The sequence below is a fragment of the Ovis aries genome, chromosome 1, assembly GCF_016772045.2.
Source record: "Ovis aries strain OAR_USU_Benz2616 breed Rambouillet chromosome 1, ARS-UI_Ramb_v3.0, whole genome shotgun sequence".
NCBI classification, from domain to species: Eukaryota; Metazoa; Chordata; class Mammalia; order Artiodactyla; family Bovidae; genus Ovis; species Ovis aries.
The window spans coordinates 55,373,013-55,391,752 of NC_056054.1; the positions used below are offsets into that span (position 1 = coordinate 55,373,013).

Genomic DNA, 18,740 nt, shown 5'->3' on the forward strand with positions numbered 1-18,740 from the left:
CCATGCATGAAATAGTACTGGCTTCTCTGGTGGCTCAATCGGTAAGGAATATGCCTGCAATGCAGGAGACCCAGGTTTGATCCCTGGGTTCAGAAGAACCCCTGGAGAAGGAAATGGCAACCCCACAGTATTCTTGCCTGAGAAATCCCACAGAGGGAGGAGCCTGGCCATCTACGGTCAGGGTCACAAGAGCTGGACATGACTTAGTGACTAAACCAAACTAGCAACACATAGGCAAGAAAGAAACCAGAGATCAAATTGTCAATATGTGTTAGGTCACAGAAAACGCAAGAGAATTCCAGAAAAAAACATCTACTTCTGATTCATTGACTACACTGAAGTTTTGACTGTGTGGATCACAATAAACTGTTCAATTCAGTTCAGTTCAGTTCATTTCAGTTGATCAGTCGTGTCCGACTCTTTACGACCCCATGAACCAGGCACGCCAGGCCTCCCTGTCAATTATCAACTCCCGGAGTCTACCCAAACCCATGTCCATTGAGTAAGTGATGCCATCCAATCATCTTTCTCATCCTCTGTCATCCCCTTCTCCTCCTGCTCTCATTCTTTCCCAGCATCAGGGTGTTTTCAAACAAGTCAGCTCTTTGCATCAGGTGGCCAAAGTATTGGAGTTTCAGCTTCAACATCAGTCCTTCCAATGAACACCCAGGACTGATCTCCTTTAGTCCTGGTTGGATCTCCTTGCAGTCCAAGGACTCAAGAGTCTTCTCCAATACCAAAATTCAAAAGCATCAATTCTTCTGCGCTCAGCTTTCTTTACATGACCACTGGAAAAACCCATAGCCTTCACTAGACAGACCTTTGCTGGCAAAGTAATGTCTCTGCTTTTGAATATGCTATCTAGGTTGGTCATAACTTTCCTTCCAAGGAGTAAACGTCTTTTCATTTCATGGCTGCAATCACCATCTGCAGTGATTTTTGAGCCCAGAAAAATAAAGTCAGCCACTGTTTCCCCATCTATTTGGCATGAAGTGATGGGACTGGATACCATGATCTTAGTTTTCTGAATGATGAACTTTAAGCCAAATTTTTCAGTCTCCTCTTTCACTTTCATCAAGAGACTCTTTAGATCCTCTTCACTTTCTGCCATAAGGGTGGTGTCATCTGCATATTAGAGGCTATTGATACTTCTGGCAATCCTGATTTCAGCTTGAGTTTCCTCCAGCCCAGCGTTTCTCATGATGTACTCTGCATATAAGTTAAATAAGCAGGGTGACAATATACAGCCTTGACATACTCCTTTTCCTATTTGGAACCAATCTGTTGTTCCATGTCCAGTTCTAACTGTTGCTTCCTCACCTGCATATAGGTTTCTCGAGAGGTCTGGTATTCAGTTTATTGTGATCCACACAGGCAAAGGCTTTGGCATAGTTAATAAAGCAGAAAGAGATGTTTTTCTGGAACTCTCTTGCTTTTTCCATGATCCAGCGGATGTTGGCAATTTGATTTCTGGTTCTCTGCCTTTTCTAAAACCAGCTTGAACATCTGGAAGTTCACGGTTCACGTATTGCTGAAGCCTGTCTTGGAGAATTTTGAGCATTACTTTACTAGCCTGTGAGATGAGTGCAATTGTGCGGTAGTTTGAGCATTCTTTGGCATTGCCTTTCTTTGGGATTGGAATGAAAACTGACCTTTTCTAGTCCTGTGGCCACTGCTGAGTTTTCCAAAATGCTGGCATATTGAGTGCAGCACTTTCACAGCATCATCTTTCAGGATTTGAAATAGCTCAGCTGGAATTCCATCACCTCCACTAGCTTTGTTCATAGTGATGCTTCCTAAGGCTGTGGAAAATTCTTAAAGTGGTGGGAATATCAGACCACCTTACCTGCCTTCTGCAAAACCTGTTTGCAGGTCAAGAAGCAACAGCTGGAATCAGACATGGAACAATAGACTGGTTCCAAATTGAGAATGGAGTATGTCAATGCTGTATACTGTTACTCTGCTTATTTAACTTATATGCAGAGTATATCATGTGAAATACCGGGCTGGACAAAGCACAAGATTTCTGGGAGAAATATCAATAACCTCCAATATGCAGAAGACACCACCCTTGTGGCAGAAAATGAAGAATTAAAGAGCCTCATGATGAAGGTGAAAGAGGAGAGTAAAAGAGCTGGCTTAAAACTCAACATTCAGAAAGCTAAGATCAAGGTATCCTGTCCCATCATTTCATGACAAATAGATGGGGAAACAATGGAAATAGTGAGAGATTTTATTTTGGGGGGCTCCAAAATCACTGCAGATGGTTTTTGCAGCCATGAAATTAAAAGACGTTTGCTGCTTGGAAGAAAAGCTGAGCAACCTAGACAGCGTATTGAAAAGCAGAGACATTGCTTGGCCGACAAAGGTTCATCTCGTCAAAGCTATGGTTTTTCCAGTAGTCATTTACGATGTGAGAGTTGGACTATAAAGAAAGCTCAGTGCCGAAGAATTGATGATTTTGAACTGTGGTGTTGGTGAAGACTCTTGAGCGTCTCTTAGACAGCAAGGAGATCAAACCAGTCACTCCTAAAAGAAATAAACTCCGAATATTCATTGAAAGGACTGATACGGAAACTGAAGCTCCAGTACTTTGGCCACCTGATGTGAAGAACTCACTCATTAGAAAAGACCCTGATGCTGGGAAAAACTGAAGGCAGGCAAAGAAGGGGATGACAGCGGATGAGATGGCATCACCAACTCAATGGACATAAGTTTGAGCAAGCTCTGGGAGACAGTGAAGGACAGAGAAGCCTGTCATGATGCAGTCCATGGGGTTTCAAAGAGTCAGACATGCACCGAGTAACTGAACAATAACAACAAATATGTAAAATGGCTAGTGGGAAACCGCTGTATAGCACAGGGAGCTAAGCTGAATGCTTTGGATGACCTAGACGGGTAGGATGGGGGTGGGGTGGAAGGGAGCTTCAAGAGGGAGGGAAATTTATACACATATAGCTGATTCACTTCATTATACAGAAGAAACTAATACAATATTGTAAAGCAATTATACCCCAATTAAAACAGCATAGAAAAACCATGAGACCATGTAAAAGAACAATATTTTTTTTCCTAGGATCCAAAGGTCATTTGCATTTAGTATCTGAATATATCTAAACTTAATCCCCATTCTTAAAACATTTCACACCTTCTTTTTCCCCTCAACAGAATGCCTATCAATGTTTAGGTCTGAGCTACTAGTTATTTGGATCTTCTATACACACTTCAGTTTCTCTCCTCATTGGACATCTTTCTTTACAGTGCCACATCTGGACTGTATGTACGCATGTAGAGTGGTCCCCTGCTAGCCACAGGTGATTGATTCCAGGACTCCTGTGCATCCTGAAAACCACAGATGCTCAAGTGACTTCCGGAGAATAGTGTTTGCCTCTAATTTATGCACATCTTCTCATATATTTTAAATCATCTCTAGATTACTTATACAATAAAATGAAAATGCTATGTAAATAATTGATGGCCTGCAGTAAATTCAAGTTTTGCTTTTTGGAACTTTCTGGATTTTTTTCCCCTCACATATTTTCCATCTGTGTTTGGCTGAATTCATGGATGTGGAACCTGTGGATATGGAAGGCTGACTATATGTTCTTTGAGTCCCCTGTTTCCCATAAACATGCAAATACAATTTTCAATTTGCATGACAACCTTGCCCAGCTTCAAGGTTCTCTAAATGGAGCTTCTAAGGCACTTTAATCATGTACTAGGACTGAAATTCAATTGAAAGCCCAAGAAACCATCAACGGTATGCAGCAAACAATATGATTTCGTGTTTCCCCGTTCACTTTTAGGTCTATAAAAAACATAAATGCTTGGTTATTTTTAATCATATTTTTTTCATTGTATGGTTTTAATTATACATGGATTTGAAAAAAGATTTGGAATAATGATCAAAGAGTAAAGTGGTCTCAGATAATTTCTTTAGGAAAAAATATTATGAACTTCTCTATGATTTCACTGTAATCAAATCCCTCCAAATATTGTTTTATATGACAATTATTAACCAAACATTTCCCTCATTACAAAAGTAATATTCGTCTCTTTGATATATTTTTATAACTTATTCCTTGAAGGTACAGAGATTTCCAAAATGAACAATGTACTTTTAAAACTAAAATGTAGTTTAGTTTCAGAGATCAAATACATAAAATTCTTTGGTATTCATTAGAAAGTCTAAAAAGCACTGAAAGTACCAACCTATTTTTAGCTACACAGTTTTTTAATTGATATCATTTTATTTATTAATATTTTTGGCTGTGATGGATCTTCACTGCTGTGTGGGCTTTCTCTACTCTCAGCAAGCAGGGGCTATTCTTTAGCTGCCTTGCGTGGACTTCTCCTTGCAGTGGCTTCTTTAGTTGCAGAGCACGGGCTCTAGGATGTGGGCTTCAGTAGTTGGGAGCATGTGGGCTCAAGAGCTGCATTTCCTGGGCTCTAGAGCACAGCCTCAATAGTTGAGGTGCATGTGCTTGGGTGCTCTGTGGTATGTGGGATCTTCCCAGACCAGGGATTGAACCCTTGTCTCCTGTATTGGCAGACAAATTCTGAGCCACCGGGGGAGCCCCCAAAATATTTTATAGAAAAATTAGCTGAAGTCACTTTACTCTTTTAATTTGATTTTGAATTTGTAGGTTTAAACTCAAGAATTCACATACAATTAAAGTGACACAACCAAAAAAAAAAAAAAACACTCATTTCTTTGAATGTTTCACAATAATAATATATAGTCACTGGAATTTCAACTTACCTTTATGTGACTTAATGTAAATGTTACTTTTTCAAGTTCATATAATGTGGGTGGGTTTGAGCTAATTGAGAGTGAAATTACTGAAGAGATGACTCTTCCCTCTTCTTCAGCTTTATCATAACTTTGAGGTTCCAGTAAGTTGTCAGATGACGAAAACAGAGGACCAATGCTCTTATAATATAAAAATGCAACTGCAACACTGCCTGTCAATCAAATAAAGGTATTCAGAAAAATTCTTAAAATAAACATAAAAGAGGCAGTTATACACATTCCCACATACTGAAATGTGGGTCTTATTATATCTATGCTCACATCATCAAACGATATTAAAACAGGTTCTCTGACCTCTATGACTCTGATCATGGACTGTAGCATCTCTTTGGCACAAATTATAGATAGGAGAAATTTTGTCCTATATAAATTTACATCCAAGTGCTATGTAAGAACCAAGGTATTAAGTATACTTGAAAAATAAAATCTTGACTTATTACTTTGCTGGGCAAGTGTATGTATTAGAAAGATATTGGTAAAAAATTACAGTATAACAAAAAAGATTTATAGTGCTAAGAAAGTTTATAACTGAAGAGTTGTGAGATGCCACTGAGTTCAATCTCATGCCCACTGAAATGTTTTCTATTTAAATTGATGACATATACAGTCTCAGGGTAGGGAATTTATTGTCTTTCAAGGCAGCCATTTATCCGCACCCTCATACTCCCCAGATGCAGCACATCAGCACATAACCCAATACTAGGACTGTTACCAGATCAGTCCATACTATCTCATGACTATTTTTTCCTTAGCCTGGACTCTGTACCTACTTTACTGGATCTCAAATTGCCTCAGTTTTTGTGGCAGTTCATTATCACTGATATTAACTGTGTGAACAACTCAACATCAGCATCTATTGTCTTTTAAAATTCCTATTTTCACTTAGGTCATGTAACTTCTCTGCTGTATAGAATAATAGACAGTAAATTGAGGAATTTATATTTAGAATTTATTTATTTAGAAATAGAAGTTCTGGTTTTAGTCATTGCTTATACTTGTCTGTCCCCTGGGTAAACTTGAACATTCTCATGTAAAACATCATGAGTGAATAGTGATATTCCCCCTGGCTATTTACTTGGATAAAGTGGAGACCATGTACTGTCATTATATGAGAGAGCTGTCTGTAAAATTAAAAGATGCTATATTAAGATGATTATTGCATACTTATTAACTGGAAACATTATATGCTTGCTTTGATGCTTGAACAACTTAGGAATAACTCTATCATATTCATTTGTTTCCTCAAATTTGTGACACTAGCAAATAATCTGAAAAGCACAAAATAATCACAATCATTGATACAAATGTTGACAATGTCATAAAAAACAAAGGACTGTGATACAAAGCTGGAACTCTCCACATCACAATTTATTTAATATATTTATTAGTAAATAGTATTCTTTGGATATCATTATGTGAGCTAGAAGTTGCAAAAATATATCACTACGTTTTCTATCTCAGTCTAGAAAGGTACCAAAGACACCGCAAAGAGTCTTGCGGACATTCAGATACATTACATATTTTCCTAAACTGTCAGCTCAGAGAAATGTTAGTATACCATGTTTGAGCTAGTGAAATTGTGATGGCTCTAGGAGATTGGCAGCTAATCCAGCATTTGCTATGGACAGACCTTGATCAGAAACAGAACCTGGAAACCTCTTAGGTGAACCTGACCTAGTCCAGTTGATGAACAAGTTCATACAAAAGCAACTTCTCAGAGATTGCAGGAGGGGATGGTTCAAAATCAAATGAAGCAGCATAAAGGTAACATGGATTTAAAACTATGAATCACTCCAATCTTTTCTAAAGGAAACTATTTTTTAACATCAATTTTGAGTAAAAGAAAATGCATACCACATAGAACAGTTCAAAATACCTTTTTAATTTTTTTCTGAATATAGTTTCAATATTTGTTTATTTTTACCATTTGGAACCTATTTTAATTTTAATTTCCCACTAATTCTAGGCCTGATCTGGCTTTTAATTTTCATATCAGTTCAGCATCTATTTTTGTAAACTAGTTCATTCAGTAACGACAGACACCAAAATTCAGTACATAAAAAATACTAAAAATCCATCTGTGCCTCCTGTATTTTCCTACGGATGACATTATGCAGCTTTTAACTAACGCATGTTTTCATTAACGGATTTTGTCAATAAATGAATAATTGCATGTAGACATCATTGAATGGGTTTGATCAGTTTGTTACACTTGTCCTTCTTTTAAAGATTCAACCTTGAGGAAAACAAATTTTCTTCCTCTGCATTCTTGAGAGCCAGTATTACTGTCCCTTTCAAATGTCAGAGTTTGCATGCATGATTATGAAATGTAACAAACCTATCATACACTCAGACAGGATCTCTTTGAGATATTAATTCTATGACAATTTTATCATCTGTCACTATGATAAGTATTTTCAATGTCTTTATTCTCAGTTTCTAAATCCTACTCAAATTGTCTTTGAAAATACAACAGTTTAACACATTCTTTGGATTTGCTCCTAAATATTATGTGTGTGCTTGGTTAATTCGAATATGATATAATGGGGTAAGAACCATGGGTTCAATGGCAGTATGGCTTAGCTATTTTTGCTTTTTTATGGCCATCTGTTCCCTACTTTTGAATAAAAAATGACAAGAAAAAATTGAGAGGACAATATCAATGGATTAGAAAAACATTTCCCATTAGTGCTGTAAAAATTTTTTTTAAAGATATTTTTCTGAGAATGAAAGCACAAACTGCTTTTAAACAATAAAGACAATGTAATTTTTAAAAATAAAATGATGTCTATAAAGTGACATATGTGTATTATTACATATATTTTCCATTTTATGTATGATACTTGCTTTGAGAAAATATTATGATCATGCTTTTTTAGGTAATATATTTTGACCTATGTAAGAACAACAATATTTCTATTATCAGCAGGGTTGTTACTTTTTTTTTCTAAGTGCTTTGCACTGAGGACAGATAAATGGTTAAACTAGAATAGCAGCTGATAGCTTGTCTGGTTAGGTGACAAGGAAAACCTGTTCAGGGCTGATTTCTATGTTAACTCCTTCCCTTCAAGTTTTAGTTCTGTATTATCTGTTACATATATAGAGACAAATCCATTACCTTCTTGTGCTTTAGTTTTCTTGTCCATAAAGTGAGGATATTAGTTAGATAATTATAAAGCCATCTGCTAGTACTAGCGCTCTTGGATCACATTTCTTAAGAAACCCTGCCTTTAGTTTAGTTGAAGAGTTACTGTACAATGACTAAGAAATGAACAGAAGAGAAATTCAAGCTTAAACAATAACTTTCTGCCTTTTTTGAAAACTATTTCTATTCGTCTTCCTCACATAACCCCAAATTCAGGCTCACAGCGAGGAATATGAAGGATTTCTGAAGAAGAACTGTTAAAAGGATTTTATGAAAATTATAGCATCTACTGACTGCTGAAAAATGAGGAATAAAACGACAGTCCCTTTGTGTATTTCCACTGGGATCCTAACAATATTAGACAATTACAGATTCGGAGGGTCAAGGACAAGAAGGATCTAGATAATGAGCTAAAATCCTCCCCAGGTATTTTTATCATAATAAAAATATCAAATACAAATGCAGAATTTCTATGTATAAACATAACATATTTTTCTATAGAAAACCACACATGTTATAAGCACATATGATACAAGCAAATGTATGGTATTTATTGCAAAACATTGAAATATTGTTTATAAGCTTGTCAAAGTCCTACCATTTGAATCATATGCAGTTTTTCTCTTTGGAAATATCTTTATATTATCTCCGTCCATATTCATACAGGGCTGAATATATTTTATGTGATGTGAATCAAAAAAGAAAGTTTTGAGAGCTGAAACAAAAATATGAAAATAATAAATTCTCTGAAATTAGTTTAATTAATATATTTAGTTAGCGAGAACTTGATCTATCATTATTGTATTTCAACTCTTAATTACATCAGGTAGAATGAATGTATTCTGAACATGACGTCTAGACATTATAATTTGTATTTTAAAATTTGATTCAAGTTTATAGCTTTTTTATTACACTACAGCATTCATCGTTTAATTCTATCTCTATTAATAAAAGAAAATATGTATACAAAGGAACTATAAATCTTAATTACTAAAGCAGACAAGAAATTACAATGTATTAGAGGATTATATCTACAACATAATTTATTATATACAGAGTGACTGAATTAAATTCTTGAGTGATAATTTCCTTACCTGTGCCTAGTCACCTTTTTCATGAACAGATATAGAAATTTAAGCTTCTATATATGAGTCACAATGCTTGTTATCTTAATTTTGAGTAACTGGTAAATCCTGATGACGTAATGATTTTTGTATATCTACTACTCCACAGCAGGATGCTGCTACTGCTGCTGCTAAGTCGCTTCAGTCATGTCCGACTCTGTGCGACCCCATAGACGGCAGGCCACCAGGCTCCCCCGTCCCTGGGATTCTCCAGGCAAGTACACTGGAGTGGGTTGCCATTCCTTCTCCAATGCATGAAAATGAAAAGTGAAAGTGAAGACGCTCAGTCGTATTTGACTCTTAGCGACCCCATGGACTGCAGCCCACCAGGCTCCTCCATCCATGGGATTTTCCAGGCCAAGAGTACTGGAGTGGGGTGCCATTGCAGGATAGTATCCAGAAAATATAATAGGGGTGTATGCGATGATTATTTCAGAAAGTGTACCTTGCTGCCTCAGAACAACTTTACAGGCAACCTCATTTTGATACAGATTTTTAAAAGTGTCAAGCATGAGATTTCATAAAGCAGGTAACATTCTAATTTGCTATGTTAATTGCTTTATATTACCGAAAGGCAAAGGATTCCTAATGAGAAATTAAAATATACTATGTTCATGACAAACATATGTCCAAAGGATTTCAATGTTTAAAAATAATCAGATTATTGCAGAAATAATAAAAATTATGCTTGTGAAGTGGTGTTAGAAGTCAGGACGGCATTACCTTTAGGGGTCAGGGAGTGGTTGGCAAGGGGAGGTGAGGGATCTTCTGAGGTTCATTTTGTGAAAATTCATCAACTTATATTCATTTGATAAATACATTTGTCTTTATATGGGTTATAATTAAATAAAAGTTTGACTTTAAATTGGAGAAGGAAATGGCAACCCACTCCAGTACTCTTGCCTGGAGAATCCCATGGAGGGAGGAGCCTGGTAAGCTACAGTCCATGGGGTTGCAGAGTCGGACACGACTGAGCAACTTCACTTCACTTCACTTTGACTTTAAATATATTACATCCAGAAAATTTATTTATACTATCACTGGTCCAGACAGATCCTGCCAAGTCATGAGATGACAAGGAAGTAAGGTTCTCTGAGCATTTAAATGATAAACAGTTCAGAAATAGGAAAAGGTGAAAGTTGCAAGTAGGAGACAAATCTCATTGATTCATCCTTTTTATTCAAACTTCATTCATACCCACTCTTGTGATATGCATCATCATTCACGTCTGCACTGATAAACAACTGCCAATTTAATTAACAGCAGTTTAGATACTTTTCATCTCTTTTGAGCATGGCTTCTTTGGAAAACACTACTGCTGTGAATTTGACCTTGACTTCTTACCTATATCACTTGAATTAGTATCAAACTGAGTGGTCTTTTGAAAGTTCTGAGATATCCTTAAGGTAGCCTGCTCAGCAGTATGTATCAGTTTTGTAAGATGAGTTCTTCTCTGATTTGTAGACAACTTGTCCCAAACTGTAAATGTATCCTTTTGAACTAAATTATTCAGAGTTTTTACAAATTCCTGTTGAAAAAAAGTGTACCTTTTAAAAATGTTGGAATCTTACATTAATCACAGATGTGAGGAAACTTTTAAACTTATATTGAGTTAAAGCTCAACATACTTACAGTAAGAGTTGAATTAGAAGAGGTGTCCTTGGCTGAATTTGTGCTGTTTATGAATAATGGGGATGATTCAGCTAATACTTCTGTATATGTAATTATATCCATCGGTGAAAGATCTTTCAAAGAATTTCTATAGACTTCTCGTAGCAAAGCCACAGGTTCTTCTATGTGTCTAATCTGAACAAATACAAGTCCAGAAAAAGAAAATCAGCTTAAAGCACTACTGGATCTTTGCAAGAATAGAGGTTACACGTTAAATATACTGTTTTTCACTCCTACATGTAAGCTATCAGACTACAACCCTAACCTGAAGCAATGAAACCTGAAATTATTTACAAAGGATTAGCAAATAGCTTAAAAAGCATAGAAGTCACTTCATGAAGGCAATGTACATTTGAATTTATCATTTTAAATTAGCTTTTAAAATATATAATAAATTATGACTTAATTTGAATTAGGTTTTAGTAAACCAGAAAATTTTTTACATGATAAAATGGCAATTTGCTTTACCTGATTGCTAATGAGTCATGTTGAAACTCACTTCTAATCATAAGACAATAATTTCATGGACGTCTTCCTCTTTGAAACAGTATTACTTTGGTGTACAAAATCTATTTGCATACAACTATGTCTCCTAAAAATGTGGAAATGGCCTGTGATCAAAATGTGTTTTTACTATTTTATCCATCAAATTTCTTAACAGGTTGAAATAACTTGCCAGTGTACAGAATAGTGAAAAAGTAAGCTACATTAAATATATGTCTTCTTCAGTATTTGGGGGATTTTCAAATTAATCCTGTCTGACACCCAAACAAAATACTTGGTTCTCTGTATGTAAATATTTTCAACTCTACATGAAGATCAACTGTTTGTTACTCTTAAAAAATGTGCCTTTGGAAAGATTATAACTGAAACCAAAATGTCAAAACAGAATAAAATTTAATTCAACTCTTTTACTCACTTTTGTTAAAGTTTTATTAATATTTTCGGCAATACAGGCATTATCTAAATGGCAGTCTGGATTCACAATTTCTGTAGAAAAAAATAGTTATGTATTAAGTTTCAAAAAAATATTTTCCCTAAGATAATTATATTGATTCCAAAGATTTTGCTCACTTATTTAGACATTAATAGCACATTCTTAACATTTGAGTTTTATTTTTATTTATTCATGAAAGTTCATTTATTTAAAACATTTTTCATTATTATTTAAGTTTTACTCCTCATAAAAATTCACTTATTTTTATTTGTTAAAATGCAAACTATTTTATGGAAAATAGAAAATTATAGTTACTGAAAGGAAATAGGGTATACAGGATGAGTGGTAAAGAACCCGCCTACCAGTGCAGGAGATGGGGTTTGATTCCTGGGTTGGGAAGAGCCCTTGGAGAAAGAAATGACAACTCACTCCAGTGTTTTCACCTGGGAAACCCCATGGACAGAAGGAGTCTGGCAGGCTACAGCATGGAGTCACAAGAGTTGGACACGACTTAGTGACTAAACAACAATTACATAAAACACGTGATCTACATCTGCCATTAAATAAAACATCTTCCATTATTTCATTTTATAGATAAAGGACTATTGGCACGTTTCTTGAAAGGTGTAGCTCTTTGATACTTCACAACTATGCAGTCATATTTTATACGGTGCTTTAAGATTTTGTTTTTTGATGTGGACTATTTTTAAAGTCTTTATTGAATTTGTTACTGGTGGCTCAGCTGGTAAAGAATCCACCTACAATGCGGGAGACTTGGATTTGATCCCTCGGTTGGGAAGATCACCTGGAGAAGTGAAAGGCTACCCACTCCCGTATTCTGGCCTGGAGAATTCCATGGACTATACAGACCACGGGGTTGTAAAGAGTCAGACATGACTGAGTGACTTTCACTTTTTTGGCTGTGAGGCATGTGGGATCTTAGTTTCTCAACCAGGAATTGAACTTGCACCCCCTGTATTGGAAGGTGAAGTATTAGCCACTGGACTGCCAGAGAAGTCCCCATAGTGCTTTGATAACATATAAAATTAAGTAGTATATTTATTTTGGCAATAAATGCTATCAATAAGTGTAAACAGTGATTTCCTGTGGATGTCTGATAACCTTCCCTGCAGGAACAGTTAGAGCCACCATTAATTTTTTTACACACTGCATGATCACCACAGGCAAATGATTCACTGTCCTCATCAATATCTGGAAATATTTGAAAAATAAAGATTTTAATTTAGTGCTCATATAGTTGCTACTTTGTTGATAATAGTATTACATATTGTTAGTAATTTCATATCAAATTACATAAGAATGCAAGAAAAGTGCCATCATCTGGAAAAGGACAGGGCAAACTTAAGTTGCATATATTTTCAGCTTTCTTTTGGTCAATCCATTTTGACAGTATATTGAAAATGTTATTCATAGACCAACACTTGAATTGCTTTCTGAACAGCAAGATTCATCAGAAAAATTATTGTCATAATTTCCGTCATTGATGATGCAATGTTTATTCCTAATAAATAAAAATCTAATTTCAAAAACACATTTAGAAACAAACATTTTTTGTTTTCTAGTGTTAAACTGATTGTACAACTCAGTTTAGAATAATCTAGAGAGCAAAAAAAAAGAGTAGCCCATTTTCTTTCCAAAGCCTCATTTTTCCATATGTGCATGCTAAGTTGCTTCAGTTCAGTTCAGTCACTCAGTTGTGTCCAACTCTTTGTGACCCCATGAACCATAGCACACCAGGCCTCCCTGTCCATCACCAACTCCCGGAGTCCACCCAAACTCCATCGAGTCGGTGATGCCATTTAACCATCTTATACTCTGTTGTCCCCTTCTCTTCCTGCCCTCAATCTTTCCCCGCATCAGGGTCTTTTCCAATGAGTCAGCTCTTTGCATCAGGTGGCCAAAGTATTGGAGTTTCACCTTCAACATCAGTCCTTCCAATGAACACACAGGATTGATATCCTTTAGGATGAACTGGTTGGATTTCCTTGCAGTCCAAGGGACTCCCAAGAGTCTTCTCCAACACCACAGTTCAAAAGCATCAATTCTTTGGTGCTCAGCTTTCCTTATAGTCCAGCTCTCACATCCATACATGACCACTGGAAAAAACATAACCTTGACTAGATGGACCTTTGTTGGCAAATAAAGTCTGACACTGTTTCCACTGTTTCCCCATCTATTTACCATGAAGTGATGGGACCAGATGCCATCTTAGTTTTCTGAATATTGAGCTTTAAGCCAACTTTTTTACTCTCCTCTTTCAGTTTCATCAAGAGGTTCTTTAGTTCTTCTTCACTTTCTGCCATAAGGGTGGTGTCATCTGCATATCTGAGATTATTGATATTTCTCCTGGCAATCTTGATTCCAGCTTGTGCTTCATCCAGCCCAGCATGTCTCATGGTGTACTCTGCATATAAGTTAAATAAGCAGAGTGACAATATACAGCCTTGACATACTCCTTTTCCTATCTGAAACCAGTCTGTTGTTTCATGCCCAGTTCTAACTGTTGCTTCCTGACCTGCATACAGGTTTCTCAAGAGGCAGGTCAGGTGGTCTGGTATTCCCATCTCTTGAAGAATTTTCTACAATTTATTGTGATCCACAGAGTCAAAGGTTTTGGCATAGTTAATAAAGCAGATATAGATGGTTTTCTGGAACTCGCTTGCTTGCTTTTTCAATGATCCAGTGGATGTTGGCAATTTGATCTCTGGTTCCTCTGCCTTTTCTAAAACCAGCTTGAACATCTGGAAGTTCACAGTTCACGTATTGCTGAAGCCTGGCTTGGAGAATTTTGAGCATTACTTTACTAGCATGTGAGATGAGTGCACTTGTGTGGTTGTTTGGACATTCTTTGGCATTGCCTTTCTTTGAGATTGAAATGAAAACTGACCTTTTCCACTCCTGTGGCCACTGCTGAGTTTTCCAGATTTTTGGCATATTGAGTGCAGCACTTTCATAGCGTCATCTTTCAGGATTTGAAATAGCTCAACTGGAATTCCATCACTTCCACTAGCTTTGTTCGTAGTGATGCTTCCTAAGGCCCCTTGACTTCACATTCCAGGATGTCTGGCTCTAGGTGAGTGATCACACCATCGTGATTATCTGGGTCATGAAGATCTTTTTTGTACAGCTCTTCTGTGTATTCTTGCTACCTCTTCTTAATATCTTCTGCTTCTGTTAGGTCCCTACCATTTCTGTCCTTAATTGAGCCCACCTTTGCATGAAATGCTCCCTTGGTGTCTCTAATTTTCTTGAAGAGATCTCTAGTCTTTCCCATTCTATTGTTTTCCTCTATTTCTTTGCATTGATCTCTGAGGAAGGCTTTCTTATCTCTTCTTGCTATTCTTTGGAACTCAAAGCATTCAAATGGGTATATATTTCCTTTTCTCCTTTCTTTTCGCTTCCTTTCTTTTCACAGCTATTTGTAAGGCCTCCTCAGACAGCCATTTTGCTTTTTTGCATTCTTTTTTCTTGGGGATGGTCTTTATTCCTGTCTCCTGTACAATATCAGGTACCTCCATCCATAGTTCATCAGCCACTCTGTCTATCAGATCTAGTTCCTTAAATCTATTTCTCACTTCCACTGTATAGTCATAAGGGATTTGTGTCCAACTCTTTCCGACTCTATGGACTGCAGCCCTACAGGCTCCTCAGTCCATGGGATTCTTCAGGCTAGAATCCTGGAATGAGTTGCCATTTCATACTCCAGGAGATCTTCCCAACCCAGGGGTTGAACCCATATCTCTTATGCCTCCTGCATTGGCAAGGAGGTTTCTTTACCACTAGCATCATCTGGGAAGCCCCTCATTTTTTCCGTATAAGTTAACTGAAAAAATTAAGATGTAGCAGAATGTGTGATTCAGTGCCCTTAAAATCTTATTAAAACTTATAACTTTAGTTCAGGGTATATTTTGCCATCATTCTTAATATACAGTCATCATGGATAAAGTAACAAATTATACAGAATTAAGTCTTAGATTTTCAGTATATATCAAAGCTACAATAAAAGTGGTAGGTTATAAACTCACATAATTTATATTCTTAATTTAAAATTTTACATACTATAGTGAAGAGTGAAATATATCTTAAAATTATAAATATAGTATAAATACTCTGCTAGTAGGCAAAGTTCCAATATGGAATGATTCCAAGGGACTGAATAGTCCAGATAATTACCTTAAACTAATGCAGAAATTTCTGTGCTCCTAAGTCTAGCTCTGACATCTTAGAGCTACTCCATGTTAGAGAATAAGTCTGTAATTCTGAATATATAATTTGATTTTTTAAAAACTAATAGAGTGGCACAATACTGTTAGCCTTTTTATAAAGGGGGAGTGCTCAAGATCCAATTAAAATGTCATCTCACTAGATATATAAAATGTAGCTGATCCAAATTTTTCATTTTAAAAATGCAAAAATGGTATAAACACCACCCCCTCACCCCCATTAAACCTCACACCGCCAGGCAGTAAGTCTCGTCTGTTCTTTAAGAAATTTCCACTTGCTAAAAAGGTGATGGTACTGGATTTAAGAAGATGATTAGCGGGCCAGGAAAAGCAGTAGGAAATGCCTCTTCTGTCAAGGCCATATGGCCATGCTCTGTGTGTGCTCACTCAGTCAGTCAGGCTGACTTTTGGCAGCCACGTGGACTGTAACCCACCAAGCTCCTCTGTCCATGGAATATTCCAGATAAGAACACTGGAGTGGGTTGCCATTCCCTCCTCCAGGGGGTCTTCCAGACCTAGGGACTGACTCACATCTCCTGCATCTCCTGCTTTGGCAGGCAGCTTCTTTACCACTCTGCCACCTCAAAGTCCCCAGCCATGACCTGTATTACCCAGCTATCCAAGTCCTCTACTTTTAAAGGAATAAATGCTGCCCTAGCACCTTCACTCTCTTCCTGAATTTCTATACACATGTAATCATAAGCTGTCCCTTCACACACACACACACACACACACACACACACACACACACACACCAGAAATAAAGGAGGGAGTGACAGCTGTTGGCTCTTGAGAATCATTAGGGAAAACTTTCCAGTTTGGGCTGAAGTAAAGATGCTAGTGGACAGCAGACTAGAATTAATATTTTTCATGAAATCAAGAAGTGAGAAAAAATAAAAGAAAGCAAAAGACTAGTCTTTTTTGGAGCAGTGTTGAATAAATTACTTGCATAGCACCCAAATGAGGATAGTATCCCAATGAAGGTGTGAAAAGATTCATGAAGTATCATAAACAGAACAATTCATTTCATGGGAAAGAAAGCTATGTTCTCTGAATACCCTTATTTCACATTTTCAGATGCCATCTACGGTTAATTGGAAACAAAGTGTTGATTTCTCTCAATTTCAAAATCATTTAGAAAGACTTTTCTTGGGAACTTTATCCCAAATCCAATCTCTGAACAACATACTGATTTTAACTTTGCAAATGCCGTTTTCATCCTCCCTCATGCCTTTGGACATAAGTGTACAAAGTCTTGGAGTTCCCTGGAGGCTCAGACAGTATCATTGCTCTTGACGGTTTCAGCTTTCCCCCGTGTATTCTCTACACCCTGTGGTCCTTATTTTGGGTTCTCTGCTATGGTTTCAGCTCTCCCAGCACCCACTCAGCTGTTTGCTATCCCAGCATGTCAGCCTTGGACCAACTGAAGCATTTCAACTTCTGAATTCACCAAGTGACAGAATGTTAATCTTAAAAATAATGAGGTCATACCCTTGGAGATGAATATTTGAAGTTAGGATTATGTAAATTTTATATTCTGACTCCAAATATTCTAGAATATTAATCACCCTACCAAAGATATGTTTTTCAAACCTTCGTTACCCCATTAAAGACATTTTTTCTGAACTATTTATACTTTCCTTGTTTACATTATTGTTCCCCTAGCTTTTTACTAAAATGTAGATATTAAGTTTGCTATCCTTCTCACTCTGGGCCTCAGTAGTAGAACCTACTGAGTTTAACATAGTGATGGAGTGTGTGACCCCTACAACTGGCTGTGTGACAGGATAGTCAAGGAGCTTCCACTATCCTTAGAATATCACTCTATACCTCCTTGCTACCTAGTAGTATGAAAAGATTCACAAAATACTGAAAAAGTATCTCATGCTCAAATAGGATAAAACTGGCTTGGACAAAATAAGTGTGACTGCCATCTTACATCACGGTCCACAATAATATCTCTTGCAATTTCTTCCGGGACCTAGGATCTAATAAAACCAGTATGTATCCTCCTTCCTACAGGTAAAGGTCCTGTGGAAGACCTTAATTCAAATACTGACTCTAATATTCATTAGCTCTATGACCCTGGGTGGTACCATAAAATACCCTTAACTCAAAAGGGTTCTTTTTCGTAACAAATGAGGAAATGTATGTAAAGGTGTTTGGAGGGGTGCCTAAGATACAGTAGGTGCCTGATATTGTAACTGAGAATCAGGTTCAGTGATTCTATTCAGATTGTGCGTTTTCTTAATGGCATAAACCCTGTGAGTATGTAGGTTTAGAGAAAACACAATGATAATGACTGTCTTGTTAAATTGCCATGTTTTGGTACTCCCTAGAGCTGTAAAAGAGAAAAAGCACCCTTTCCCCCATTTTAATGAAGGATAAATTGCTGCCATATAATTATTTCAACTTGGCTAGAACTGACAAGCTGTATTTAATAAGTGATCCACGTTTTCCATTACCAAACTAACACTCAGCTTAACACCAATAACTTGATTTCACTAAATGTAAGTATGTCATAATATGCACTTGCTTGTTCTGCAAATCAAAAAATTCATTTGCTTTTTCATTAATACAATTATGCTTGTTTTTCTTGTCTACAATGAGCCAAACCAGCAGCATTTTATCATAATTGTCTTTCAAAGCATGATTGTATGATTGCTTTAATTTTCATAATTTTCATCAATACCTGAATTTTCTAATGTTGTGTAACTCACAGACTGCAAAAAAAAAGATAAAGTGTTCAATTACTGGAAGTAATCTGCAAAGACAAAATTGAATTTTAATATTATTCAAAGCCAGA

General features: G+C 36.6%; 1 protein-coding gene across 1 annotated transcript in view; it reads right to left on the bottom strand.

The window, feature by feature from the left end:
* Positions 1-18,740, bottom strand: part of ADGRL4 (adhesion G protein-coupled receptor L4) — a 139,428-nt gene that overhangs the window by 41,316 nt on the left and 79,372 nt on the right. Inside the window, exons 4-8 of the mRNA XM_004002105.6 lie at positions 11,673-11,743; positions 10,715-10,888; positions 10,427-10,610; positions 8,557-8,673; positions 4,763-4,965 (exon numbers count right to left, since the gene is read on the bottom strand). Coding sequence (XP_004002154.1) covers positions 4,763-4,965; positions 8,557-8,673; positions 10,427-10,610; positions 10,715-10,888; positions 11,673-11,743 — 749 coding nt within the window. The remainder of the gene's footprint in view (positions 1-4,762; positions 4,966-8,556; positions 8,674-10,426; positions 10,611-10,714; positions 10,889-11,672; positions 11,744-18,740) is intronic.